Source organism: Scyliorhinus torazame, chromosome 4 (assembly GCF_047496885.1).
Source record: "Scyliorhinus torazame isolate Kashiwa2021f chromosome 4, sScyTor2.1, whole genome shotgun sequence".
NCBI classification, from domain to species: Eukaryota; Metazoa; Chordata; class Chondrichthyes; order Carcharhiniformes; family Scyliorhinidae; genus Scyliorhinus; species Scyliorhinus torazame.
In genome coordinates, this window is record NC_092710.1 from 150,969,782 (window position 1) to 150,997,428 (window position 27,647).

At 49.6% G+C, this 27,647-nt stretch overlaps 1 protein-coding gene across 2 annotated transcripts in view; it reads left to right on the plus strand.

Annotated features, from left to right (window-relative positions):
• The window catches only part of taf1b (TATA box binding protein (Tbp)-associated factor, RNA polymerase I, B), a 150,967-nt gene that overhangs the window by 38,083 nt on the left and 85,237 nt on the right, over window positions 1–27,647 (plus strand). For both annotated transcript variants that reach the window (XM_072498762.1, XM_072498763.1), the window contains exon 4: window positions 23,883–23,980. In XM_072498762.1, coding sequence (XP_072354863.1) covers window positions 23,883–23,980 — 98 coding nt within the window. The remainder of the gene's footprint in view (window positions 1–23,882; window positions 23,981–27,647) is intronic.

Sequence of the window (27,647 nt, forward strand, 5' to 3'; positions counted from 1 at the left end):
TGGCGGCCCAGTAGTACTCACTTAGGCTCGGTAGTGCCAGCCCCCCCCCCCCTGTCCCTACTACGCTGCAAGAATCCCCGCCTCACTCTCGGTGTCTTCCCAGCCCACACAAAACTCAATGCTCTTCTCAATTCTTTTGAAAAAAGCCTTCGTGATCACCACCGGGAGGCACTGGAACACAAAAAGGAATCTCGGGAGGACCACCATTTTAACCGCCTGCACCCTACCTGCCAATGACAGGGACACCATGTCCCATCTCTTGAAATCATCCTCCATCTGTCCACCAACCGTGTTAAATTGAGCCTATGTAATGTACCCCAATTCTTGGCTATCTGGATCCCCAGGTACCGGAAGTCCCTTGTTACCTTCCTCAACGGTAAATCCTCTATCTCTCTGCTCTGCTCCCCCGATGCGCCACAAATAGCTCACTTTTCCCCATGTTCACTTTATACCCTGAAAAATCCCCAAACTCCCCAAGTCAAACTCCCCAAGTATCCGCATTATCTCTGGCATCCCCTCCGCCGGGTCCGCCACATATAGCAACAAATCATCCGCATACAGAGATACCCAGTGTTCTTCTCCCCCCCCCCCCCCCCTAAGTACTCCCCTCCACTTCCTGGAACCCCTCAGTGCTATGGCCAGGGGTTCAATCGCCAATGCAAACAATAATGGGGACAGAGGACATCCCTGCCTCGTCCCTCTATGGAGCCGAAAATAGTCAGACCCCCGTCCATTCGTGACCACGCTCGCCATCAGGGCACTACACAGCAACTGTACCCACCTGATATACCCGTCCCCAAAGCCAAATCTCCTCAACACCTCCCACAAATAATCCCACCCTACTCTATCAAATGCTTTCTCGGCATCCATCGCCACCACTATCTCCGCTTCCCCCTCTGGTGGGGGCATCATCATTACCCCTAGCAGCCTCCGTATATTTTTATTTAGCTGTCTCCCCTTCACAAACCTAGTTTGGTCCTCATGGACCACCCCCGGGACACAATCCTCTATCCTCATTGCCATTACCTTGGCCAGAATCTTAGCATCCACATTCAGGAGGGAAATGGGCCTGTATGACCCGCAGTGCAGCGGGTCTTTTTCCTTCTTTAGGAGGAGCGATATCGTTGCCTCTGACATAGAACAAAGAACAAAGAAATGTACAGCACAGGAACAGGCCCTTCGGCCCTCCAAGCCCGTGCCGACCATGCTGCCCGACTAAACTACAATCTTATTCACTTCCTGGGTCCGTATCCTTCTATTCCCATCCTATTCATATATTTGTCAAGATGCCCCTTAAATGTCCCTATCGTCCCTGCTTCCACTACCTCCTCCGGTAGCGAGTTCCAGGCACCCACTACCCTCTGCGTAAAAAACTTGCCTCGTACATCTACTCTAAACCTTGCCCCTCTCACCTTAAACCTATGCCCCCTAGTAATTGACCCCTCTACCCTGGGGAAAAGCCTCTGACTCTCCACTCTGTCTATGCCCCTCATAATTTTGTATACCTCTATCAGGTCTCCCCTCAACCTCCTTCGTTCCAGTGAGAACAAACCGAGTTTATTCAACCGCTTCTCATAGCTAATGACCTCCATACCAGGCAACATTCTGGTAAATCTCTTCTGCACCCTCTCTAAAGCCTCCACATCCTTCTCGTAGTGCGGCGACCAGAATTGAACACTATATTCCAAGTGTGGCCTAACTAAGGTTCTATACAGCTGCAACATGACTTGCCAATTCTTATGCTCAATGCTCCGGCCAATGAAGGCAAGCATGCCGTATGCCTTCTTGACTACCTTCTCCACCTGTGTTGCCCCTTTCAATGACCTGTGGACCTGTACTCCTAGATCTCTTTGACTTTCAATACTCTTGAGGGTTCTACCATTCACTGTATATTCCCTACCTGCATTAGACCTTCCAAAATGCATTACCTCACATTTGTCCGGATTAAACTCCATCTGCCATCTCTCCGCCCAAGTCTCCAGACAATCTAAATCCTGCTGTATCCTCCGACAGTCCTCATCGCTATCCGCAATTCCACCAACCTTTGTGTCGTCTGCAAACTTACTAATCAGACCAGTTACATTTTCCTCCAAATCATTTATATATACTACAAAGAGCAAAGGTCCCAGCACTGATCCCTGTGGAACACCACTGGCCACAGCCCTCCAATTAGAAAAGCATCCCTCCATTGCTACTCTCTGCCTTCTATGGCCTAGCCAGTTCTGTATCCACTTTGCCAGCTCACCCCTGATCCCGTGTGACTTCACCTTTTGTAATAGTCTACCATGAGGGACCTTGTCAAAGGCCTTACTGAAGTCCATATAGACAACATCTACTGCCCTACCTGCATCAATCATCTTAGTGACCTCCACGAAAAACTCTATCAAGGTAGTGAGACACGACCTCCCCTTCACAAAACCGTGCTGCCTCTCACTAATACGTCCATTTGCTTCCAAATGGGAGTAGATCCTGTCTCGAAGAATTCTCGCCAGTAATTTCCCTACCACTGAAGTAAGGCTCACCGGCCTGTAGTTCCCGGGACTATCCTTCTTAAACAGAGGAACAACATTGGCTATTCTCCAGTCCTCCGGGACATCCCCTGAAGACAGTGAGGATCCAAAGATTTCTGTCAAGGCCTCAGCAATTTCCTCTCCAGCCTCCTTCAGTATTCTGGGGTAGATCCCATCAGGCCCTGGGGACTTATCTACCTTAATATTTTTTAAGACACCCAACACCTCGTCTTTTTGGATCACAATGTGACCTAGGCTATCTACACCCCCTTCTCCAGACTCAACGTCTACCAATTCCTTCTCTTTGGTGAATACTGAGGCAAAGTATTCATTTAGTACCTCGCCCATTTCCTCTGGCTCCACACATAGATTCCCTTGCCTATCCTTCAGTGGGCCAACCCTTTCCCTGGCTACCCTCTTGCTTTTTATGTACGTGTAAAAAGCCTTGGGATTTTCCTTAACCCTATTTGCCAATGACTTTTCGTGACCCCTTCTAGCCCTCCTGACTCCTTGCTTAAGTTCCTTCCTACTTTCCTTATATTCCACGCAGGCTTCGTCTGTTCCCAGCCTTTTAGCCCTGACAAATGCCTCCTTTTTCTTTTTGACGAGGCCTACAATATCACTCGTCATCCAAGGTTCCCGAAAATTGCCGTATTTATCTTTCTTCCTCACAGGAACATGCCGGTCCTGTATTCCTTTCAACTGCCACTTGAACGCCTCCCACATGTCAGATGTTGATTTGCCCTCAAACATCCGCCCCCAATCTATGTTCTTCAGTTCCCGCCTAATATTGTTATAATTAGCCTTCCCCCAATTTAGCACATTCATCCTCGGACCACTCTTATCCTTGTCCACCAGTACTTTAAAACTTACTGAATTGTGGTCACTGTTACCGAAATGCTCCCCTACTGAAACATCTACCACCTGGCCGGGCTCATTCCCCAATATCAGGTCCAGTACAGTCCCTTCCCTAGTTGGACTGTCTACATATTGTTTTAAGAAGCCCTCCTGGATGCTCCTTACAAACTCTGCCCCGTCTAAGCCCCTGGCACTAAGTGAGTCCCAGTCAATATTGGGGAAGTTGAAGTCTCCCATCACCACAACCCTGTTGTTTTTACTCTTTTCCAAAATCTGTCTACCTATTTGCTCCTCTATCTCCCGCTGGCTGTTGGGAGGCCTGTAGTATACCCCCAACATTGTGACTGCACCCTTCTTATTCCTGATCTCTACCCATATAGCCTCACTGCCCTCTGAGGTGTCCTCTCGCAGTACAGCTGTGATATTCTCCCGAACAAGTAGCGCAACTCCACCTCCCCTTTTACATCCCCCTCTATCCTGCCTGAAACATCTAAATCCTGGAACGTTTAGCTGCCAATCCTGCCCTTCCCTCAACCAGGTCTCTGTAATGGCAACAACATCATAGTTCCAAGTACTAATCCAAGCTCTAAGTTCATCTGCCTTACCCGTAATGCTCCTTGCATTAAAACACATGCACTTCAGGCCACCAGACCCGCTGTGTTCAGCAACTTCTCCCTGCCTGCTCTGCCTCAGAGCCACACTGTCCCTATTCCCTAGTTCTCCCTCAATGCTCTCACCTTCTGACCTATTGCTCCCGTGCCCACCCCCCTGCCATACTAGTTTAAACCCTCCCGTGTGACACTAGCAAACCTCGCGGCCAGGATATTTATGCCTCTCCGGTTTAGATGCAACCCGTCCTTCTTATACAGGTCACACCTGCCCCGGAAGAGCTCCCAGTGGTCCAGATAATGGAAACCCTCCCTCCTACACCAGCTGTTTAGCCACGTGTTTAGCTGCTCTATCTTCCTATTTCTAGCCTCACTGGCACGTGGCACAGGGAGTAATCCCGAGATTACAACCCTCAAGGTCCTGTCTTTTAACTTTCTGCCTAGCTCCCTGAACTCCTGCTGCAGGACCTCATGCCCCTTCCTGCCTATGTCGTTCGTACCAATATGTACAACGACCTCTGCCTGTTTGCCCTCCCCCTTCAGGATGCCCTCTACCCGTTCGGAGACATCCTGGACCCTGGCACCAGGGAGGCAACATACCATCCTGGAGTCTCTTTCACGTCCACAGAAGCGCCTATCTGTGCCCCTGACTATAGAGTCCCCTATTACTATTACTCTTCTGCGCTTTGACCCTCCCTTCTGAACATCAGAGCCAGCCGTGGTGCCACTGCTCTGGCTGCTGCTGTTTTCCCCTGATAGGCTATCCCCCCGACAGTATCCAAAGGGGTATATCTGTTCGAGAGGGGGACAACCACAGGGGATTCCTGCACTGACTGCCTGCCCTTTCTGGTGGTGACCCATTTCTCTGCCTGCACCTTGGGTGTGACCACATTTACATAACTGCGATCTATGACGCTTTCCGCCACCTGCATGCTCCTAAGTGCATCCAATTGCTGCTCCAACCGAACCATGCGGTCTGTGAGGAGCTCCAGTTGGGTGCACTTTCTGCAGATGAAGCCATCCGGGACGCTGGAAGCCTCTCGGACCTGCCACATCTCACAGTCAGAGCACAGCACCCCTCTAACTGACATTGCGTCAATTAATTAAAATTAAAATTTGTCTTTTTTTTAAAAAAATATTTTTTTTAAAATGTCAAAGTTACTGTCAACTATCTGTTTCCTAGCACTAGATTTCTAATAGAAATGCGATAGCTAACTATAGTACTCTCCGATCTCTGGCTTAGATATCCCTCTAAATTATAATTAAGTTATTATGTTTAATTAGTTACCAAATACTAGCCACAGCTTTTCTGTGATGTCACTTCAGTTTCCCCCCGACACACACAATTTGAAAAAAGGTATAAAAGTAAAAATAAGTAATAATCACTTACTTACCTTCTTACCTTCTGAGTGACATAGTCGGGGGCAGCTGCCCCCTTTCCCTCGCCTCATTAAAGGTTCTCATCAGTAGCGGGGCCAGCAAGTCCAAATATTTCTTATAGAATTCAACTGGGAATCCGTCTGGTCCCGGGGCCTTCCCCGCCTGCATGCTCCCAATCCCTTTCACTACTTCCTCCGTCTCAATCTGTGCTCCCAGCCCCACTCTCTCCTGCTCCTCCACAAAGAACAAAGAAATGTACAGCACAGGAACAGGCCCTTCGGCCCTCCAAGCCCGTGCCGACCATACTGCCCGACTAAACTACAATCTTATACACTTCCTGGGTCCGTATCCTTCTATTCCCATCCTATTCATATATTTGTCAAGATGCCCCTTAAATGTCCCTATCGTCCCTGCTTCCACTACCTCCTCTGGTAGCGAGTTCCAGGTACCCACTACCCTCTGCGTAAAAAACTTGCCTCGTACATCTACTCTAAACCTTGCCCCTCTCACCTTAAACCTATGCCCCCTCGTAATTGACCCCTCTACCCTGGGGAAAAGCCTCTGACTATCCAAGGAATTTCCACCTTAGGAAATTCCAGCTGATCCAGAAAGCACATCATTCTCTCCTTCCCGTCCGGGGGCTGCGCTTCATATAATCTTTCATAAAATGCCTTGAACACTCCATTCACTCTCTCTGCTCCCCGCTCCATCTCTCCCTCCTCATCTCTCACCCCCCTTATCTCCCTCGCTGCTCCCCTTTTCCTCAGTTGGTGGGCCAACAACCTACTTGCCTTCTCCCCATATTCGTACTGTACACCCTGTGCCTTCCTCCATTGTGCCTCTGCATTACCCGTAGTCAACAAGTCAAATTCTACATGTAGCCTTTGCCTTTCCCTGTACAGTCCCTCCTCCGATGCCTCCGCGTATTGTCTGTCCACCCTCAGAAGTTCTTTCAACAACCGCTCCCTTTCCCTACCCTCTTGCTTTCCTTTATGTGCCCTAATAGATATCAGCTCCCCTCTAACCACTGCCTTCAGTGCCTCCCAGACCACTCCCACCTGTACCTCCCCATTATCATTAAGTTCCAAGTACCTTTCAATACACCCCCTCACCCTTAAACACACCCCCTCATCTGCCAATAATCCCATGTCCATTCTCCAGGGTGGAAGCTGTTGTTTTTCTTCCCCTATCTCCAGGTCCACCCAGTGTGGAGCATGATCCGAGATGGCTATAGCCGTGTACTCCGTCCCCATCACCTTTGGGATCAGTGCCCTTCCCAAAACAAAAAAATCTATTCGTGAAAATACTTTGTGTACATAGGAGAAAAACGAAAACTCCTTACTCCTAGGTCTACTAAATCTCCAGGGATCTACTCCTCCCATCTGCTCCATAAAATCCTTAAGCACCCTAGCTGCTGCCGGCCTCCTTCCGGTCCTAGACCTCGATCTGTCCAGCCCTGGGTCCAGCACCGTATTAAAGTCACCACCCATTACCAACTTCCCCACTTCTAGGTCCGGGATTCGTCCTAACATACGCCTCATAAAATTGGCATCATCCCAGTTCGGGGCATACACGTTCACTAATACCACCGCCTCCCCTTGCAGTTTGCCACTCACCATCACGTATCTGCCCCCACTATCCGCCACTATAGTCTTTGCCTCAAACATTACCTGTTTCCCCACTAGTATGGCCACCCCCCTGTTTTTTTGCATCTAGCCCCGAATGAAACACCTGCCCCACCCATCCTTTGCGAAGTCTAACCTGGTCTATCAGCTTCAGATGTGTCTCCTGAAGCATAACCACATCTGCCTTAAGTTTCTTTAGGTGTGCGAGTACCCGTGCCCTCTTAATCGGCCCGTTCAGCCCTCTCACATTCCACGTGATCAACCGGGTTGGGGGGCTCTTTACCCCCCCCCCCCTTGACGACTAGCCATTTCCTTTTTCAATTCAGCTCCTCACCCGGTTCCCACGTAGCTGTATCCCCCCCAGGTGGTGCCCCCCCCCCCCCCCCCGCCCCGACCCCCCCCCTTCCATACCAGCTCCCCCTTCTCCCCAGCAGCAGCAACCCAGTTAACCCCCCCCCCCCCGCGCCGCCCCGCTAGATCCCAAGCTAGCGTAATTGCACCCCCATGTTGCTCCCAGAAGTCAGCAAACTCTGGCCGACCTCGGCTTCCCCCCCCCGTGACCTCGGCTCACACTGTGCGAGGCCCCCTCCTTCCTGCTTCCCTGTTCCCGCCATGATTACCATAGCGCGGGAACAAAGTCCGCGCTTCCCTTTTGGCCCCGCCCCCAATGGCCAGCTGCCTCACCCCCTCCCCCACGACATGGGGAAGAGAGAGAAGTTACAGGGTCGCAGGTTTAACAACTTGGGAAGTACTCTCTTCCCCTTTTCCCCCCTTCATCCCACAAATTCACCCCCCCCACTTTTGTCCCAAACGTTCTTTTTCTGGCCCGCTCACTCCAGCTTCTCCTCGACAATAAATGTCCACGCCTCATCTGCCGTTTCGAAGTAGTGGTGTTTCCTTAGATGTGCGACCCACAGTCTTGCCGGTTGCAGCATTCCGAATTTGACCTTCCTTTTATGCAACACCGCCTTGGCCCGATTAAAGCTTGCCCTCCTTCTCGCCACCTCCGCACTCCAATCTTGATATATGCGGATCACCGCATTCTCCCACCTACTGCTCCGAGTTTTCTTTGCCCATCTGAGGACCATCTCTCTGTCCTTATATCGGAGAAATCTCACCACTATTGCTCGAGGAATTTCTCCAGCCCTCGGTCTTCGCGCCATAAACCGATAGGCTCCCTCCACCTCCAGCGGACCCGTCGGGGCCTCCGATCCCATTAACGAATGCAGCATCGTGCTCACATATGCCCCGACGTCCGCCCCTTCTGCCCCTTCGGGAAGACCAAGAATCCTTAGGTTCTTCCTCCTCGCATTATTCTCCAGCACCTCCAGCCTTTTCACACATCTTTTGTGTTGTGCCTTGTGGATCTCCGTTTTCACCACCAGGCCCTGTATGTCGTCCTCATTCTCAGCAGCCTTTGCCTTCACGACCCGAAGCTACTGTTCCTGGGTCTTTTGCTCCTCCTTTAGCCCCTCAATCGCTTGTAATATCGGGGCCAACAGCTCCTTCTTCATCCCCTTTTTGAGTTCATCTACGCAACGCCGCAGGAACTCTTGTTGGTCAGGGCCCCATATTAAACTGCCTCCTTCCGACGCCATCTTGCTTTGTGCCTGCCTTCCTGGCCGCTGCTCTAGAGGATCCACCGCAATCCGGCTACTTTCCTCGCTTTTTTCCATTCCTGTCCAGGGGGGATTACCTTCTGGATTACCGCACAGTGTTATTTGCCGTTAAAATTGCCGATGGGGCTCCTATTAAGAGCCCAAAAGTCCGTTCCACCGGGAGCTGCCAAAACGTGCGACTCAGCTGGTCATCGCCGCACCCGGAAGTCCATCAATCTCAATCTTGTATATGCTCCACAACAAGGCATCCACAACCTTTTAAGGTAGCAGATTCCAAAGAAATTTCTCCTCATATCAGTTCTGAATAATCGACCCTTCTCGCGACTGTACCTCCTCCCCGCCCCTCGTGTTCTAGATTCTCTATCCAGAGAAAACAACCCATGTTCACCTTCAACGCCCCTGCAGTATCTTCTATGTTTCAGTAGGGTCACCTCTCCCGTTCTCTAAACTCCAGAGAATATAAGCCCAATCTACTCAGCCACCCAGAACAACCTTCTCGTCCCAGGATTTAATCTAGCGAACCTTCACAATTTGGTTTCCAAGACGAGTATATCCTTCATTAGATATGGAGACCAAAATTGCACACTGCCCTGCAGGCGTGGTCTCACCAAAGCCTTATATAGTTGTAGCAAGACTTCCTTACTCCTGTACTCAATTCCCCTTGTAATAAAAGCTAGAATGCCATTTCCCTTAAATAAAAACAGAACATGCTGGAAACACTTAACAGGTTTGTAGACATGATGTGGAGATGCCGGCGTTGGACTGGGGTGAGCACAGTAAGAAGTTTTACAACACCAGGTTAAAGCCCAACAGGTTTGTTTCGATGTCACTAGCTTTCGGAGCGCTGCTCCTTCCTACATCGAAACAAACCTGTTGGACTTTAACCTGGTGTTGTAAGACTTCTTACAGGTTTGTAGAGAGAGAGAGGAAAATAGAATTCATGATTTAGGTCTGTGATTTTTCATCAGAACAAGTCACAGACCTGACACAATGAACTGTGTGTTTCCCTCTCCATTGATGTTGCCAGGCCTGCAGAGTATTTCCAACATTTTCTGTTTTTATTTAAGATTTCCATCGCCTGCAGTATTTTGCTTTCGAGTGCCATTTCTTTTCCTAATTGCTTGCTTTTGAAACTTTGTTCCTTGTATGAATACACCCAAGTCTCTCTAAACATTTAAAAGTCCCATGTCTTTCCGAAGTTATTCTGCTTTTCTATTCTTACTACCGAAATTCTTTTTTTAAAAAAAATATATTTTATTAAAGTTTTCAAACACAATTTTTTCCCTTACTAATCAAAGAAATAAAAATACAAGTAACATGATAACTGCAATATACCATTGTGTAACTAACATGTTAAACTAACCAACTAACACGAAGTAATACTCCCCCCCCCCCCCCCTCCTACTGGGTTGCTGTTGCTGGTCATCTATCTTCCCTCTAACGTTCCCCAAGGTAGTCGAGGAACGGCTGCCACCGCTTGGTGAACCCTTGAGCCGATCCTCTCAGCGCAAACTTCATCTGCTCCAGTTTTATGAACCCTGCCATATCGTTTATCCAGGCCTCCAGTCTGGGGGGTTTCGCTTCCTTCCACATGAGTAAAATCCTACGCCGGGCTACTAGGGACGCAAAGGCCACGACATCGGCCTCTTTCGCCTCCTGCACTCCCGGCTCATCCGCAACTCCAAATAAAGCTAACCCCCCAGCCTGGTTTGACCCGGACCTTCACCACCTTCGAGATCTCTCCCGTCACTCCCCTCCAGTGCCGGACACAACCAAAACATATGTGTGTGGTTCGCCGGGCTTCCCCCGCACCTCCCACACTTGTCCTCCACTCCGAAGAACCTGCTCAACCTTGCTCCCGTTATGTGTGCTCTATGTAGCACCTTAAATTGGATCAGGCTAAGCCTGGCACACAAAGAGGAATTTACCCTGCTTAGGGCATCAGCCCACACACCCTCCTCAATCTCCTCCCCGAGCTCCTCTTCCCATTTTCCCTTCAGTTCGCCCACCACCTCCTCCCCCTCTTCTCTCATCTCCCGATATATCTCTGACACTTTGCCCTCCCCAACCCACACCCCCGAAAGCACCCTGTCCTGGATCCCTTGTGTCGGGAGCAGCGGAAATTCCCTCACCAGTTGTTTCGTGAACGCTCTCACCTGCATATATCTTAAGAAATTTCCCCGGGGCAGCTTATACTTTTCCTCAAGCGCTCCCAAGCTCGCAAACGTCCCGTCTATAAATACATCTCCCACTCTCCTGATTCCTACCCGGTGCCAGCTCTGGAATCCTCCATCCAGCCTCCCTGGGGCAAACCTATGGTTGTTCCTGATCGGGGACCACACCGAGGCTCCCAGCACACCCCTCTGTCGCCTCCATTGCCCCCAAATACTTAATGTTGCTGTCACCACTGGGTTTGTGGTAAATTTTTTGGGTGAGAGCGGTAGTGGCGCCGTCACCAGCGCTTTTAAACTCGTCCCTTTACAGGATTTCATCTCCAATCTTTTCCACGCCGCTCCCTCTCCCTCTATCATCCATTTACGAATCATCGCCACATTGGCGGCCCAGTAGTAGTCGCCCAAATTCGGCAACGCCAGTCCCCCTCTGTCTCTACTACGTTGTAGGAACCCCCTCCTTACCCTCGGGACCTTCCCTGCCCACACGAAGCTCGTGATGCTCCTATCTATTTTTTTAAAAAAGGCCTTCGTGATCAGTATAGGGAGACATTGGAACACAAATAGGAACCTCGGGAGGACCATCATCTTAATTGCCTGCACTCTGCCCGCCAGTGACAGCGGCTGCATGTCCCACCTTTTGAAATCCTCATCCATTTGTTCCACCAGTCGTGTCAGATTAAGTCTGTGTAAGGTTCCCCAGCTCCTGGCTATCTGAATCCCCAGGTATCGGAAGTTTCTTTCCACTCTCCTTAGCGGTAGGCCATCTATCCCTCTACTCTGGTCCCCAGGGTGTATCACAAAAAGCTCACTCTTTCCCATGTTAAGCCTATATCCCGAGAGATCTCCAAACTCCCTCAATATCTGCATGACCTCTGTCATCACTGGGTCCGTCACATACAGCAGTAGGTCATCCGCGTCGAGTGACACTCGGTGTTCCTCTCCCCCTCTAATCACCCCTCTCCATTTTCTGGAGTCTCTCAGCGCTATGGCCAGTGGTTCAATTGCCAACGCGAACAGTAATGGGGACAACGGGCATCCCTGTCTTGTTCCCCTGTATAGTCGAAAATACTCCGACCTTTGCCGACCTGTGACCACACTTGTCGTTGGGGCCCCTAGAGGAGTTTAACCCAGCTGACAAACCCGTCCCCGAACCTCCTCAGCACCTCCCGTAGATACTCCCACTCCACCCTATCAAATGCCTTCTCTGCATCCATTGCCGCCACTATCTCTGCCTCCCCCTCTACTGGGGGCATCATTATCACCCCTAATAGCTGTCGCACGTTGACCTTTAGTTGTCTCCCCTTTACGAACCCTGTCTGGTCTTCGTGCACCACCCCCGGGACACAATCCTCTATCCTCGTTGCCAGCACCTTTGCTAGCAACTTGGCGTCCACATTTAGCAGTGAGATAGGCCTATAGGACCCGCACTGCAGCGGATCTTTATCCCGCTTCAAGATTAGCGATATCGTCGCCTCCGACATTGTCGGGGGTAGGGTCCCCCCTTCTCTGGCCTCGTTAAAGGTCCTGACCAGCAGCGGGGCCAACAAGTCCACATATTTTCTATAACATTCCACCGGGAACCCATATGGTCCCGGGGCCTTCCCTGCCTGCATGTTCCCCAGCCCCTTGGTAACCTCGTCCACCCCAATCGGCGCCCCCAGGCCTTCCACCTCCTGCTCCTCCACCCTCGGGAACCTTAATTGGTCCAAAAACTGCCGCATCTCCTCTTTTCCCTCCGGGGGTTGGGACCTATAAAGTCTCTCGTAAAAGGTCTTAAACACCTTGTTTATCTTCCCTGCTCTCCGCACCGTAGCTCCCTTTTCATCCCTAATTCCACCTATCTCCCTCGCCGCTGTCCTCTTTCGCAGCTGATGGGCCAACAGGCGACTCGCCTTTTCCCCATATTCATATCTCATCCCCTGTGCCTTCCTCCACTGTGCCTCCGCCCTCCTTGTGGTCAACAGGTCGAACTCCGTCTGGAGTCGTCGCCTCTCCATGTCTAGTCCTTCCTCCGGGGCCTCCGCGTATTCTTTATCTACCCTCAAAATCTCCCCCAGTAGTCTTTCCCTTTCCTTGGCCTCTATTTTCCCCTTGTGGGCCCTGATGGAGATCAGCTCTCCTCTGACCACCGCCTTTAGTGCTTCCCATACTACTCCCACTCGAACCTCCCCGTCGTCATTGGCCTCCAGGTATCTTTCGATACATCCCCGCACCCTTCCGCAGACTCCCTCATCCGCCAGTAATCCCACATCCAGTCGCCAGAGTGAATGCTGCTCCCTCTCCTCTCCTAGTTCCAGGTCCACCCAGTGTGGGGCATGATCTGAAACAGCTATGGCTGAATACTCAGTTCCTTCCACCCTCGAGATCAGTGACCTTCCCAAAACAAAGAAATCTATCCGGGAATACACCTTGTGAACATGGGAGAAGAAGGAGAACTCTTTGGCCTTCGGCCTAACAAATCGCCACGGATCCACTCCCCCCATTTGGTCCATAAACCCCCTAAGCACCTTGGCCGCTGCCGGCCTTTTTCTGGTCCTAGATCTAGATCTATCTAACCCTGGGTCCAACATGGTGTTGAAGTCCCCCCCCATTATCAGGTTTCCTACCTCCAGGTCCGGGATACGTCCCAGCATCCGCTTCATAAATCCCGCATCATCCCAATTCGGGGCATATACGTTAACCAACACGACCTCCATTCCCTCCAGTCTGCCACTCACCATCACATATCTGCCTCCGCTGTCTGCTACAATGTTCCTAGCTTCGAATGACACCCGTTTCCCCACCAGTATGGCCACCCCTCTGTTCTTTGCATCCAGCCCTGAGTGGAACACCTGTCCCACCCATCCTTTCCTTAACCTAACTTGGTCCGCCACCTTCAGGTGCGTCTCCTGAAGCATAGCCACGTCTGCCCTCAGTCCTTTCAAGTGCGCGAACACTCGGGCCCTTTTAATCGGCCCATTTAGGCCTCTCACGTTCCACGTGATCAGCCGAACTGGGGGGGTACCTGCCCCCTTCCCGTGTCGACTAGCCAGTCCCACGTCCCGGTTCCGCGCACCCACCTGTTCCTCAGGCGGCGCATTCCAGCCCCGACCACCCTTTCTTTTACCAGTTCCTCTTTGATTTCTGCAGCAGCAACCCAGTTATCCTCCCCCCCACCCCCCACCCCCCCCCCCCCCCCCCACCCCCCCCGCTAGATCCCCATCTAGCATGATTGCTCCCCCCATATTGCTTCCGAAAGTCAGCTGACTTCAACTGACCCCGGCTTCTCCCGCTCTCTCCTTGACCCCCCCCGTGTGGGGAACTCCCATCTACCTTGCGCCTATCTTCCCGCCATCATCTTTCTGGCGCGGGAACAAGAACAGTAAGCCCCGTGTTCTCTATAATTGTCCCGCCCCTTGTGGCGCGGCTCCCTCTGCCGCCCCACTCCCATTCCCCACCCCCCGCCTATGTCTCTTCTTCCCCCCCCCCCCACCGGCGCCCACATTTCTTCGTGTCCCCCCCTCCCCAATTTACATCTCTATATGCATCGGCATTGTCATTTCCCCTCTAACATCAGTCCCTCAGTTCTGATCCAGTTTCTCGTTTTTAATGAAGGTCCATGCTTCTTCCGCCGTTTCGAAGTAGTGATGCCTCTCCTGGTGCGTGACCCACAGTCGCGCCGGCTGCAGCATCCCGAACTTCACCTTCTTGTGTAGCACCTCCTTGGCTCGATTAAAACTCGCCCTCCTTCTCGCCACCTCCGCACTCCAATCCTGGTACACCCGTGCCACCGCATTCTCCCATCTACTACTTTGTATCTTTTTGGCCCATCTCAGAACCACCTCTCTGTCATTAAAGCGATGAAATCGCACGATCGTCGCCCTAGGTGGTTCTCCCGCCTTTGGTCTCCTCGCAGGGACCCGATGAGCCCCTTCCACTTCCAAGGGGCCCGATTTGATTTGATTTATTATTGTCACATGTATTACTATACAGTGAAAAGTATTGCTTCTTGTATGCTGTACAGACAATGCATACCGTACATATGGAAGGAAGGAGAAACTCCAGAATGTAGCGTTACAGTCATCGCTAGGGTGTAGGGAGTTCAACTTAATACGAGTTAGGTCCATTAAAAAGTCTGTTGGCAGCAGGGAAGAAACTGTTCTTGAGTCGGTTGGTACGTGACCTCAAACTATTGAATCTTTTTCCTGACAGAAGAAGGTGGAAGAGAGTATGTCCGGGGTGCGTGGGGTCCTTAATTATGCTGGCTGCCTTTTCGAGGCAGCGGAATTTGTAGACCGAGTCAATGGATGGGAGGCTGGTTTGTGTGATGGATTGGGCTACATTCACGACCTTTTGTAGTTTCCTGCAGTTTTGGGCAGAGCAGGATCCAACCAGAAAGAATGCTTTCTGTGGTGCATCTGTAAAAGCTGGTGAGAGTCGTAGCTGACATGCCAAATTTCATTAGTCTTCTGAGAAAGTTGAGTCGTTGGTGGGCTTTCTTAACAATAGTGTTGACATTGGGGGCGGGGGGGGACCAGGACCGGGTGTTGGTGATCTGGACTTGAAGCTCTCGACCCTTTCTACTTCGTTCCCATTGATGTAGACAGGGGCATGTTCTCCACTATGAAGTCGATGACAATCTCATTCGTTTTGTATTTTCAGCAAACTTGGATACATTACTCTCAGGCCCATTACATTTGGTATTCTTGCAGGTCGTCCTGATGAGTGAAAGATGAAAACTTTGACGAGTGCCCTTTTCAGCAATATGCAGTATACCAAATTAAAGTGTTGGAGGCCTTGGATTGTGAGGATAGAGGTAGTAAAAAGCAGGTATTGCATCACCTGTGCTTGCATCGAAAGGTGCATGTGAATGCAGGGGTTTGTTGGTGGTAATTGAAGGTGGACCAGAGTGTTGCAGAGGAAATGGTCCCTTTGGAATGCTATGAGAGCAGGGGAAGTGTTTTTGGTGGAATCATCATGATGGTGAGAATGCCTGAGGACAATCTATTGAATGTGGAGGCTGGTTGGGTGGAAGATGAGAACAAGTGGGACCTTTTTTATGGGAGGGGAGGGAGTGAGATCAGAAATGTGGGTAATGGAATGGATACTGTCAAACACGATGGGATGGGTTTCTTTGTTGAGGGTGGCATGATGGCACAGTGGCTAGCATTGCTGCATCGCTGCTCCAGAGACCCTGGTTCGATTCCAGCTTCGGGTGACTGTCTGTGTGGAGTTTGCGTTTCCTCCCCGTGTCTGCGTGGGTTTCCCCTGGGTGCTACGGTTTCCTCCCACGGTCCAAAGATGTGCAGCTTAGGTGGATAGGACATGATAAATTGTCCCTTAGGTTGTCCAAAAGGTTAGGTGGGGTTACTGGCTTACGGGGATAGGGTGGAGGCGTGGGCTTAAGTAGGGTGCTCTTTCTAGGGGCCGGTGCAGACTCGATAGGCTGGATGGCCCCTTCCTGCACTGTAAATTCTATGTTTCTATGAATCTTCATCTAAGTCATCGATATGGATTGTAAATAACTGAGGCCCCAGCACTGATCCATGCAGTATCATGCTAGTTACATTCTGCCAAGTTGAAAACGCCTTGTTTATCCTTGTTCCCTGCTTCTTGTTTGTGAGCTATTCCTCCAGCCATGCTAATATATTAGCAACTCCATGAGCTCTTATCTTGCATATCAACCTTTCATGTGGCGGTTTATCGAATGCCGTTTGAAAGTTCAAGTATACTACATCTACTGGCTACCCTTTATCTTCTAATTACATCTTCAAAAACTTTAAGAAAAATTTGTCAAACACTATTCCTTTTCACAAAACTGTGTGACTCTATTTGATCATACATTTTCCTTAAGTGCTGGTAATCGATTATGGCATTTTCCTCACAACTGTCAGGCTAATTGATCTCTAGTTCCGTTTTATCTCTCCTTTCTTGAGTGGCGATGTTACATTTGCTAACAGCTTTCTGGGACCATTCTAGAATTTAGGGAATTTTGGAAAATCATGACCAGTTCGGGTTCGGGTACACAGAGAGAATTCAGAATGTCAAATTCACCTAACATGCATGTCTTTCAGGGCATGTGGGAGGAAACCGGAGCACCTGGAGGAAACCCATGCAGACACAGGGAGAACGTGCAGATTCCGCACAATGTCCCAAGCCGGGAATCTAACCTGGGAGAAACCCTGGCACTGTGAAACAACAGTGCTAACCACTGTGCTACTGTGCAGCAGTAGCTAGACCTTTTAACAAATATGTAGCACAATATGCAATCCCAAAATGGCAAATTGGCCACGCTAAATTGCCCCTTAATTAAAAAAAAAAGAATTGGGTACTCCAAATTTAACAAAAAAAGTAGAGGGGTCAATAACAAGGGGCATAGATTTAAGGTAAGGAGCAGGAAATTTAGAGGGGATTTGAGGAAAAATGTTTTTACCCAGTGGATAGTGGTAATAAGAGTGATAGAGGCGTGAACCTAACAGCATTAAGAAGCATTTAGATGAGCACTTAAAACACCATAGTATACAAGGCTACGGACCAAGTGCTGTAAAATAAGATTACAATAGATAGGTGTTTGATGGCCAGCACACACACAATGGGCTGTAGGGCCTCTTTCTTGCTGTAAAACTATGAATCTATCATGTTCTGACCACTAACTGAAAAAATACTGCTTTCAGGCTCCCTTATCTGTTATGATTGCAGACTGAAATTCAATTCCCTCTTCCCAATTAACTTCCATTTCCAAACAACCAGATGCTCATTTTGCAGAAGTCTGATAGTGCAACCATGAGATCCAATTGACAAAACCCTCGCCCAGAAAACTAGAGCTGGTCTCTGTTTCAGCTAGGGGCAGTCACAAAGAAATACAGGCTCTGGTGTTCGTGTGATGAAACAGTTTCAATCTGCTGTGAATTTTAGCACTAGTTTTGCATATTCATAGGAACAGGCGTAGACCATTCAGCCACTTGAGCCTGTGTTATCATTCAATTTGATTGTTGGTGGCTGTTCTCCACTTGCCTTGATATTCAATCCAGAGTCTTGGGTACAGTATTTGTACTGCAATGTCGGATGTGTTCCCTTTTGAGTAAGACTTTAAAACGATGATCCTCATGTGGGTGCAAGTGATCCTGAGGCATTATTTAAAAAACAGCGGGGCAGTTGTCCTGGTCTCCAGGTAAATATTTAACATACAAACAAAATAATTAAGGCACATAATTTGGTCATTTAGTTCACTGCTGTTTGTGGGAACTACCTTTGTGAAATTGGGTTTTCGTGTTTCCTTGCAAGTGACAATACTTAAAAAATACTTCATTGGTTAGGACGTGCTTTGTGGTGTGTTGAGGCCGTGAAATAAGCCACTTACATATAATCTCTTATCCTTGTTTAACAAATATCTGTTGATTTCCGTTTTGAATATTCCAATTGACCCAAAGTCCAGAGCCATTTGGAGCCAGAGTTCCAGATTTCCATTATCCTTTACGTGGAAAATGTGCCTTCGGAATTTGCTCCTCACTGGTCTACTTCCAATCTTAATATTATGCTCCCTTGTTCTGAATTCCCCAATCAAGGGAAACAGTTTCTCTGTATTTACCCTATTGAATTTCTTTATAATTTTTAACACTTTGATTAAGTCATCTTCAACCATCTGAACTCCATGGGATATAAAGGCTGGGATTCCCGTTAGAGGTGAATTGCACCTGATTTGCCCTCCTGCTGGAAGTGCAAATCAGAAGCAATTTACTATCTTGCGCCGTGCAAACTTATGCATGGAAAGGATTACGAGGGATTCTCAAGGGAATCCAGCTGTCGAGCCACCATTTTGAACAGGTGACACAATAGTGGCTGCCCCCCTCCCATCACAAATCAACCCCCCACCCCAGAGAGATCTATTCAACAGGGGGACTGCCTCCCCCATCAGAGATCCCCTGAATAGGGGGACTCTCCAGAAAAGCGAGACCTCCCCCTGTCAGAAGTCTGCGGGGGCTTCCTGACAAGTCTCTCTTTCTCTTGGGAGCTTCCTATTTTTTAAATAAATTTAAGAGGATCCAATTATTTTTTTCCGATTAAGGGGCAATTTAGCGTGGCCAATCCACCGAACCCGTACATCTTTGGGTTGTGGGGGTGAGACATACGCAGACACGGGGAGAATGTGCAAACTCCACATGGACAGTGACCCAGGGCCGGGATTGAACCCGGGTCCTTGGTGTCGTGAGGCAGCTCCACCGTGCCGCCCCTTCTGGGGGGCTTCCTGACAGGTCTCTCTTTTCTGGGGGGCTTCTTGGACAGGGGTTGTATTTCTGGGTTGCTCTGCATGGGGCCCCCCTATATACGGGGTCTCTGCAGGAGAGGGGAATCACAGAATAATACGTGCAGAAGAGGCCCTTTGGCCCATCCAGTCTGCACCGATGCATGAAAAACACCTGACTTGCCGACCTAATCCCGTTTTCCAGCACTTGTCCCATAGCTTTGAATGTTATGACGTGCCAAGTGCTCATCCAAGTACTTTTTAAATGATGTGAGGCAACCCGCCTCTACCGCCCTCCCAGGCAGGGCATTCCAGACCATCTAGTGATGGTCTTTTAGGTTTTTCCTCAATTCCCCCTCAAGCTCCTATCCCTCCCCTTGAACCCGTTTCCCTTCATAACTGACCCTTCAACTAAGGTGAACAACTGCCCCATATCCACCTGTCCATGCCCTTCATAATCTTGTACACCTCGGTCAAGTGTTTAGGGGTCTCTGAGGGGGCCGGGGTGTCTCTATTTAGGGGGTCGCAAGGTGGGGCCTGATGGGCGCCGATCCCGCTTTTACCCCCGGACGCCCAATTCTCTGCCGTATCGGGAACCCCACTGCAGGCGACTGAGAATCCAGGTCAAAGTTTCTCTAAGCTGCTTCCATAATTTAAACCTTTCAGCCCCAGTTAATCCCGGTAAATCTGTGCTGCATTGCCGACTAGGGCAATACATCTTTCTGGAGGTATAGTGCCCAAAGCCGAATGCATTACTTCAGATAGATTCTGCCAAAGTTCAGCACAACTGAAGCATCACTTAGAAGCTAATATCTAAATGCAAAATACTGTGGTGGCTGGAAATCTGAAATAAAAACAGAAAATGCTGGAAAAACTCTGCAGGCCTGGCAGCATCTGTGGAGAGATAGAAGCAGAGTTAACGTTTTGAATCCATATGACTCTTCAGCATTACTGAAGCATCACTTCCTCTCTTTTTGTATTACACCCTGTGTACCCGAATAAGCGCCGGAGTGTGGCGACCAGGGGATTTTCAGTGGTTACATTGCGGTGTTAATGTAAGCCTACTTGTAACAATAATAAAGATTATTATTATTGAGGTAGGACGGTCATCATTCCATTTTATATTGATTTTTCTACCAGTGCCTAACTTTTAAAGAAATACATGGGTACCTAAATCAGTTTGCTTCTTCATGACTCCTAGACTTTTACCATGAAGGAAATACTCTTCTTTTTTGGATTCAAAGTAAATAATCGTGAACCTCCCTCTCTTTCTCTTTCTCTCTCTTCCCCCCCCCCCCCCATTGATTTAATCCATCAACATAGTCAACAATCCTTTGTGACTTCTTCCAATGCACACAATCTATTATGCCTCCTAATTTAGCACCATCTACAAATTTTAATGTGGACAGCACGATGGTTCAGTGGTTAGCACTGCTGCCTCATAGCGCCGAAGACCAGGGTTTGACCCTCGCCCCGGGTTACTGTTGTGTGGAGTTTGAAAATTCTCACCATATCTGTGTGGGTAACACACCCCCACAACCCAAAAGATGTGCAGGGTAGGTGGATCGGCCACACTAAATTGCCCCTTAATTGGAAAAAAGGAATTGGATTCTCTAAATTCTTTTTTTTTTCATCTATAAATTTTTATATATAGCCATGTATTTCTTCATCCGAGTCATTCACCTATAAGGTAAAAAGCTGAGGCTGCAGTCTAGATTCATGGAGAGCACAGTTTGTTGCATCTTGTCAATTAGAGAGCGTTCACTTTATCTGTACATTACATTTCCTAACTCCTTATTAATCTCTATCACAAGGTTACTCCAAATTCTGAGTCCTTTGTGTAACCTTCTGAAAAGCCACATCGACAACCCGTATTCACCACATTAGTGGCCTCCTCATAAAAAATCAATCTGATTAGTCAAATATCACCTACCTTTCAGAAATCCATGCTGTGATTACTTGAACAGCGCATAATTGTCCAAATAATGAGTCACTCTGTCCTTGGTGGATTTCAGTAATTTCCATACAACTGATATTTAACTGGCAGGTCTGTAGCTTTTGTTTTCCATATTCTTTCATGGCATTTGAGTGTAGCTGGAAAGGCTTTCCCTACTTTCCCATCCCAACTACACTTGAGAAGGTGATGATGAGGTGCCTTCTTGAACCACTGCCGTCCACCTGGTGTAGGTGCACCCACAGCACTGTTAGGAAGTGTGTTTCAAGTGTTTGACCCAGCATCGGTGAAGAAACCGCAATACATTTCCAAGTCAGCATGTTGTATGGTTGTGGTGTTCTGTTGTCCTTGTCCATTTAGGTGATGGAGGTTGTGGGTTTGCAAGGTGCTATTGAAGGAGCCTTGGTGAGTTGCTGCAGTGCATTTTGCAGATGGTACACACTGCTACCACTGTGTGCTTGTAGTGGAGGAAAGGAATGAATGATTAAGGTGGTGGATGGGGGATTGGTCAAGTAGACTGCTTTGTCCTGGATGTTTTTGAGCACCTTGAGTGTTGTGGAAACTGTAGGCATCCAGACAAACCGAGCTTATTCCTTCACACTTCCAACCTTGCCTTGTCAAGTTACTCGCAGCGGATTTCCCAACCTCTGACCAACTCTTGTAGCCACAGTATTTAGGTGGCTGGTCCAGTTCAGTTTATGGTCAATGATAATGCCCAGGATGTTGATAGTGGGGGATTAAGCAACAGTATTGCCATTGAATGTCAAGTGGAGATGCCATGATTCTCTCTTGTTAGAGATGATCATGGTGTGGTGTGAATGTTGCTTGCCACTTATTAGCCCAAGCCTGAATGTTGTCCAGATCTTGCTGCATATGGACACTGATTACTTCAGTATCTGAAGAGTTGCAAATGGCACTGAACATTGTGCAATCATCAGTGAACAACCCCGCTTATGAGCTTATGATGAAGCACCATAGGCACCAGTCCTGAATCTAGAGTGCTTGAGAAAATTATTATTTTTTTAAATAAAAAAAATTTAGAGTACCCAATTATTTTTTTCCAATTAAGGGGCAATTTAGCGTGGCCAATCCACCTAAACTGCACATCTTTGGGTTGTGGGGGTGAAACCCACGCAGACATGGGGAGAATGTGCAAACTCCACACGGACAGTGACCCAGGGCCGGTATTTGAACCCGGGTCCTCGCCGCCGTAGGTGCTTGAGAAAATTATGACTAGTGTACCTGTAGTTTCTTTTAATACCCTAGGGTGGAATCCATCAGGTCCTGGAGATATATGCCATTATTTTCTGCATTACCATTTTTAATTGATGTTAAATTCATTAAGTTTCTCTCCTTCTGGGTTTCTTATCCTGCTGACATTTGGAACATTTTCTCCACTGTGAGAATGGATGCAAGTGTACAAAGTACTACATCTGTTATTTTTTTTATTGTTCATTAGAATCTCACCTGCACCGGTCTCTAATAGATTTACGCTCGCTCTCTCTCTCTCTCTCTCTCTCTCTCTCTCTCTCTCTCTCTCTCTCTCTCTCTCTCTCTCTCTCTCACACTCTCTCACACTCTCTCTCTCTCTCTCTCTCTCTCTCTCTCTCTCTCTCTCTCCCTCCCTCTCTCTTTCTCTCGCTCTATCTTTCCATCTGTCTTTTTAAAATCATTTTATTCTCCTCATTTTCATTGATAAACAACCAAAGCAAAAAAAACCAAATACACTAACAATCCCCCACACACAAAACACACCCCGCTCAATGTAGAGACCAAAATATCCACCCGTACATTCCAGGTAAAAAACACAAATTAACAATCAATCAGTAAACTGTTTAGCGCAGGGCTAAATCGCTGGCTTTGAAAGCAGACCAAGGCAGGCCAGCAGCGTGGTTCAATTCCCGTATCAGCCTCCCCGAACAGGCGCCGGAATGTGGCGACAAGGGGCATTTCACAGTAACTTCATTTGAAGCCTACTTGTGACAATAAGCGATTTTCATTTCATTTCTTTTCATTTTCATTTCAACAGTGTAACCAAACACAGCAATACCACCGACGTCCCCCTCCCCAAATGTTCAACGGCAACCAATTCTCGGAAGTGCATAATAAACAGCCCCCATGAATTGAGAAACCCTTCCTTCATCCCCTTCAGCTGAGACTTCACCTACCCGAGAGCCAACTATCCATCTGTCTTATTAAAAGTATTGTGTAGGAAGTTAAAATGCCCATAAATACCCTGGAGGGTAATTTACTCTAGAAGGCGGCACGGTAGCACAGTGGTTAGCACTGTTGCTTCACAGCGGCAGAGACCTGGGTTCGATTCCCGGGTTGGGTCATTGTCTGTGTGGAGTCTGCACGTTCTCTCTGTGTCTGCGTGGGTTTCCTCCGAATGCTCCAGTTTCCTCCCACAAGTCCCGATAGACGTGCTGTTAGGTAACTTGGACATTCTGAATTCTCCCTCTGTGTACCTGAACAAGTGCCGGAGTGTGGCGACTAGGGGCTTTTCACAGTAACTTCATTGTAGTGTTAACGTTAGCCTACTTGTGACGCTAATAAAGATTATTGTCATTATTTTTGATGCTCATATGTTTGCAGTGAATTTAGGCTTCAACTTACCTTCAAAGTGATAAATCGATGCACTAATTGCAAAACATATCACTTTCGCATTACTGCTATATTTCACTTAATTGTAAAGTTCATATGCAAACTAAATTAAAATTACATGTACTGCTGCAATTGTATGATTTTATCTCTCTTGCTGCAGGAAAAGAAAGAAATTGTGTCACATTCGTACACCAAATGCTATGCCTCTTCTTCTAAGAGGTTTCTTGCAAGTAGTGATCAGCTATGCTTACAAATGATTAATTTTCAACCAGAACCTAATCTGTGATCCATCATTGCCACATTGATTGATTGTCCATGTTGTGTCTTAGATCGAGGCTGTGAATGGTACGTTTGTGAAGGCTTTCAGTACATCTTGAATCAGCAAGCTAAGGCCTTAGTAAACTTGGGGACTTCTCCACTGATCAAAGTAAGTGTGTTTTCTAGATTTAACACCACCACACTAACTGATTTATTTTAATTTGTTAAGATTGAAAATGAATTATATTTTTGCTAATGCAGCGCATGCTGACATTTATTTCTAAGTGGACAGGTATTTGTATCAAATTTCTCCTTTGAATTTGATCAGATTATGATCGCTCTTAGATGAATTGTCCCTTACTGTTAGATTAGTAGTTATATCCGACTATCTACTCATTGCTAAATCTAATGTGGCCTGCTACCTTATTGGTTCTAAGACTTATTATTTTAGAAAAATCTCTTGAATGCATTTTAAAAATGCACACCTTTCTGACTTGGGCTGCTCTGCTCTTCCCAATCTATGTTAGTCTTGTATTTCAACCTTACTTTTGTTACACACTCATCTAATCTCTGAATTAATACATTTCATGGCTGTTATCTGGAAGCCTATAGATGCCCACTGTCCAGCGATTCCTGCAATACACAATTCCTCCTTTGATGGAGCAAAGGAAGAGGAGGATAAATAAGTACCTGCCATCAGTCTTGTATGTAAAGAAATGCCAGTACAAAGCATTTCACTTGGGGTGGTGTGGGGGGGAGGGGCAGAGAGGGGGAAAGGGTGGACGTGGTTGGAGGGAGTGGGGAAGGGTGGACGTGGTTGGGGAGCAGGGGGGGGAGTGGGGAAGGGTGGACATGGTTGGGGCAGAGGGGGAAGGGTGGACGTGGTTGTGGGGGAGGGGGGTAGTGGGTAAGGATGGATGTGGTTGGGGGGGTGAGGGGGGGGAGTGGGTAAGGGTGGATGTGGTTGGGGGGTGAGGGGGGAGTGGGTAAGGGTGGATGTTGTTGGGGGGAGGGGAGATTTGGGATGGGCGACGTGAGGGCTAAGGAGGAGGTGTAGTGTAAAGGGGTACAGGGAAGGGTTACAGGAAAGGGTGGATGGGATAGGAGAAGGGCACGGAGGTGGATGATTGAGAAGGGGGAAGGAGGAGGGGGCTGGGCAAAATATGCCACCATCCTGCCGGGTCCGGGGGGTGGGGGGGCGGGACCGTGACACCCAGCAGGAGTGTAGTGGCAGGAAGGTGACGAGGGCACCCTTCCAAATCAAGGGCATGGTTAAGGGCTGTGTCCGCTGGTGCTGCGATGAGGAGGGATGGTTTGAACTGTGCGGGAAACGGATACTGTGGGCAGGTGGTACGGTGCGTGCCTGAATGAACAGTGACCAGGCAGCCGGGGCACCCATTCAGTGAAAGGGCCCTGGCTGCCTACCTGCCAAAGCGCCCTCCTAATAAATGTCGTTGCCTCTCCTTCCCAGACCAACATTTCCCCCCCTCCCCCCTTCAAGTTGATGATGTATTTGCAGCAGCCATCAATATTCGCCACCGTGGCCAACCGTCGAGGTCGAGCAAGGCGGCTCAGGGAGGGTGCTGCAGACAGAGTGGCAGCGGATGGCAGCGTGCCAGCTGCTGCTGCAGGCCATCACGCCCAACAAGTACAAGAGGAGGCGGAGGGTGCGCATCACCTCCACGTCATCACCCAGGAAGAGGGCGACCAAACCGATCCTGATCGGTCACCAGGGGATGAGCAAGAGCAGGTGGTCATGCCAAGGCGGCGGAGGCGTCCCATGCGTCACCGTGTGTACAGGGACTGCATTTCATTCGAGGACCTAACGGAGGTGGCATGCAGGAGGAGACTCCAACTGAGCCGTGAGACGGTCGGCCATATATGCCATCTGATGGCGCACCTCGAACCATGTGAAACTGAGGGAGGACATGCCATCCCAGTGAGGGTGAAGGTGACGGTCGCCCTGAACTTCTTTGCGACCGGCTCCTTCCAGTCGCCGAGCGGGGAACTTTGCAGCATAAGTCAGGCCTCGATGCACCGGTGCATCCGGGCAGTCACCGATGGCCTTTGGGCAGTCACCGATGGCCTTTATGCAGTCGCGGCAAGATACATCAATTTCCAGGAGGACCACATGCACCAGGCTGCCAGGGGATCGCAATTCACTGCAGTGGCCGGCATCCCGATGGTATAGGGCATCATGGATGGGTTGCACGTGCACCAGCGTTGAACCTGCGTGCATCAACGCGGGACAGGGACGTCTTCATCAACAGGAAGGGCACATATTCCATGAACGTCCAGGTGGTGTGCAACCAATGGATGAGAAAAATGCACGTGTGCCCAGTACCCAGGAAGTGTGCATGACGCCTTTATGTTGGTGCAGTCGTACATCCCCGCAATTTTCAAGGGACACCCACCCTGGATGAGGGCTGGTTGCTGGGCGACAGGGGTTATACGTTGCGGCCGTGGCTGATGACACCCATACGGAGGCCGCAGACCAACGCGGAGAGCCGGTACAATGAGGCCCATGGGGCAACCAGGGGTGTAGTGGAGAGGTGCTTCGCCATCCTGAAAATGAGGTTCCGGTGCGCTTTGCAATACGGCCCTGACAGGGTCGGAAGGATCGTCGTCTCCTGTTGCGTGCTACACAACCGCCCAACAGAGGGGCGATGTGATGGAGGAGGAACGATCAGGTGAGCCCGGAGGGGGCAGCGGCTCTGAACTGGAGGATGATGTGGAGGAGGGGGAGGATGGGAGGGCGGCGGGGCACAGACACCATCGGGGCGCGGGATACGGCCAGTTAGCCCACAACTCCACCGTTTGGGGCAGCGGGCACGCGATGCGTTGATCGCCGCACGATTCGCACACTAGGGGAGGGCATTGTTCAGGGCACTGGCACCATTGACCGCGCGCACTGACACCACCCAGCACCCCCCTCGCCCACCTCCCACACCATTGCAAAACCCTACCACACACGGCATCACCGTCAAGCTGCACAACACTTGCGGCACCTTGTCACTGTCGGTAGACCTCGACTTCCGTAAGCGGGCGTGAACAGTGCCATGTTGGATGATGACAACCCGCTCTGCGTTGAGCTGTGAGCTCCAGATCGCTACTGAATGTCTGACTCATCCCCCCCCCCCCGGAAATAGGACAGACGCATGAAGGTTTGTTGCAGCAACTTTAATTGTGACATTGAGCGACACGTGCCCTAGCCCCTATAACTAATCCGTGCCCTGCACCCATACCAACTTACTACGTGTCTAACGTTTTGGCCTTACGGGCCCTACCACTACGTCTAGATGTTTCCCCAGACGGTACATCAGGAGTGGAGGCGGACTGCTGAGAATCCTGCCCTTCGACGTGGCTCCCCGCCGGCGCGCGCTTCCTGGGATGGCCCGGCCTGGATGGGAAAGGCTGCTCGGGAGTGCTGGATGGCATGCTGCCACCACCCTCTGCCCGCTGCGCACCAGGGACAGGCCGGGGGGAGTGCGAGTGCTCCGGTCCCTCCCTTGCTGTGGTTACCGGGACAGGCACTGGGACCTCCTCCTCCCTCGGGGGCCTGTTGGCCCCGGGCCTCTGTCAGGGACGGTGGTGCGCGCGGAGGCATGCCCTGTTGCACCACCGACACCTGGCGCTGCCAGTCCTGGAGGCCCGTTGTGGAATCGACCAGGGTCTGAATGTTCCCGGCGATGGAGCTGAGGGAGTGCGACATCCCTGTCAGGGACAGCGCTACCTCCCGCTGGATTTGGGCGACGCCGTCCACCATACGGACAAGGCCGTCGATGCTCTCAGCGATGGCCTGCTGGGACAGGGCCAGCTGGTAGCGAATGCATCTG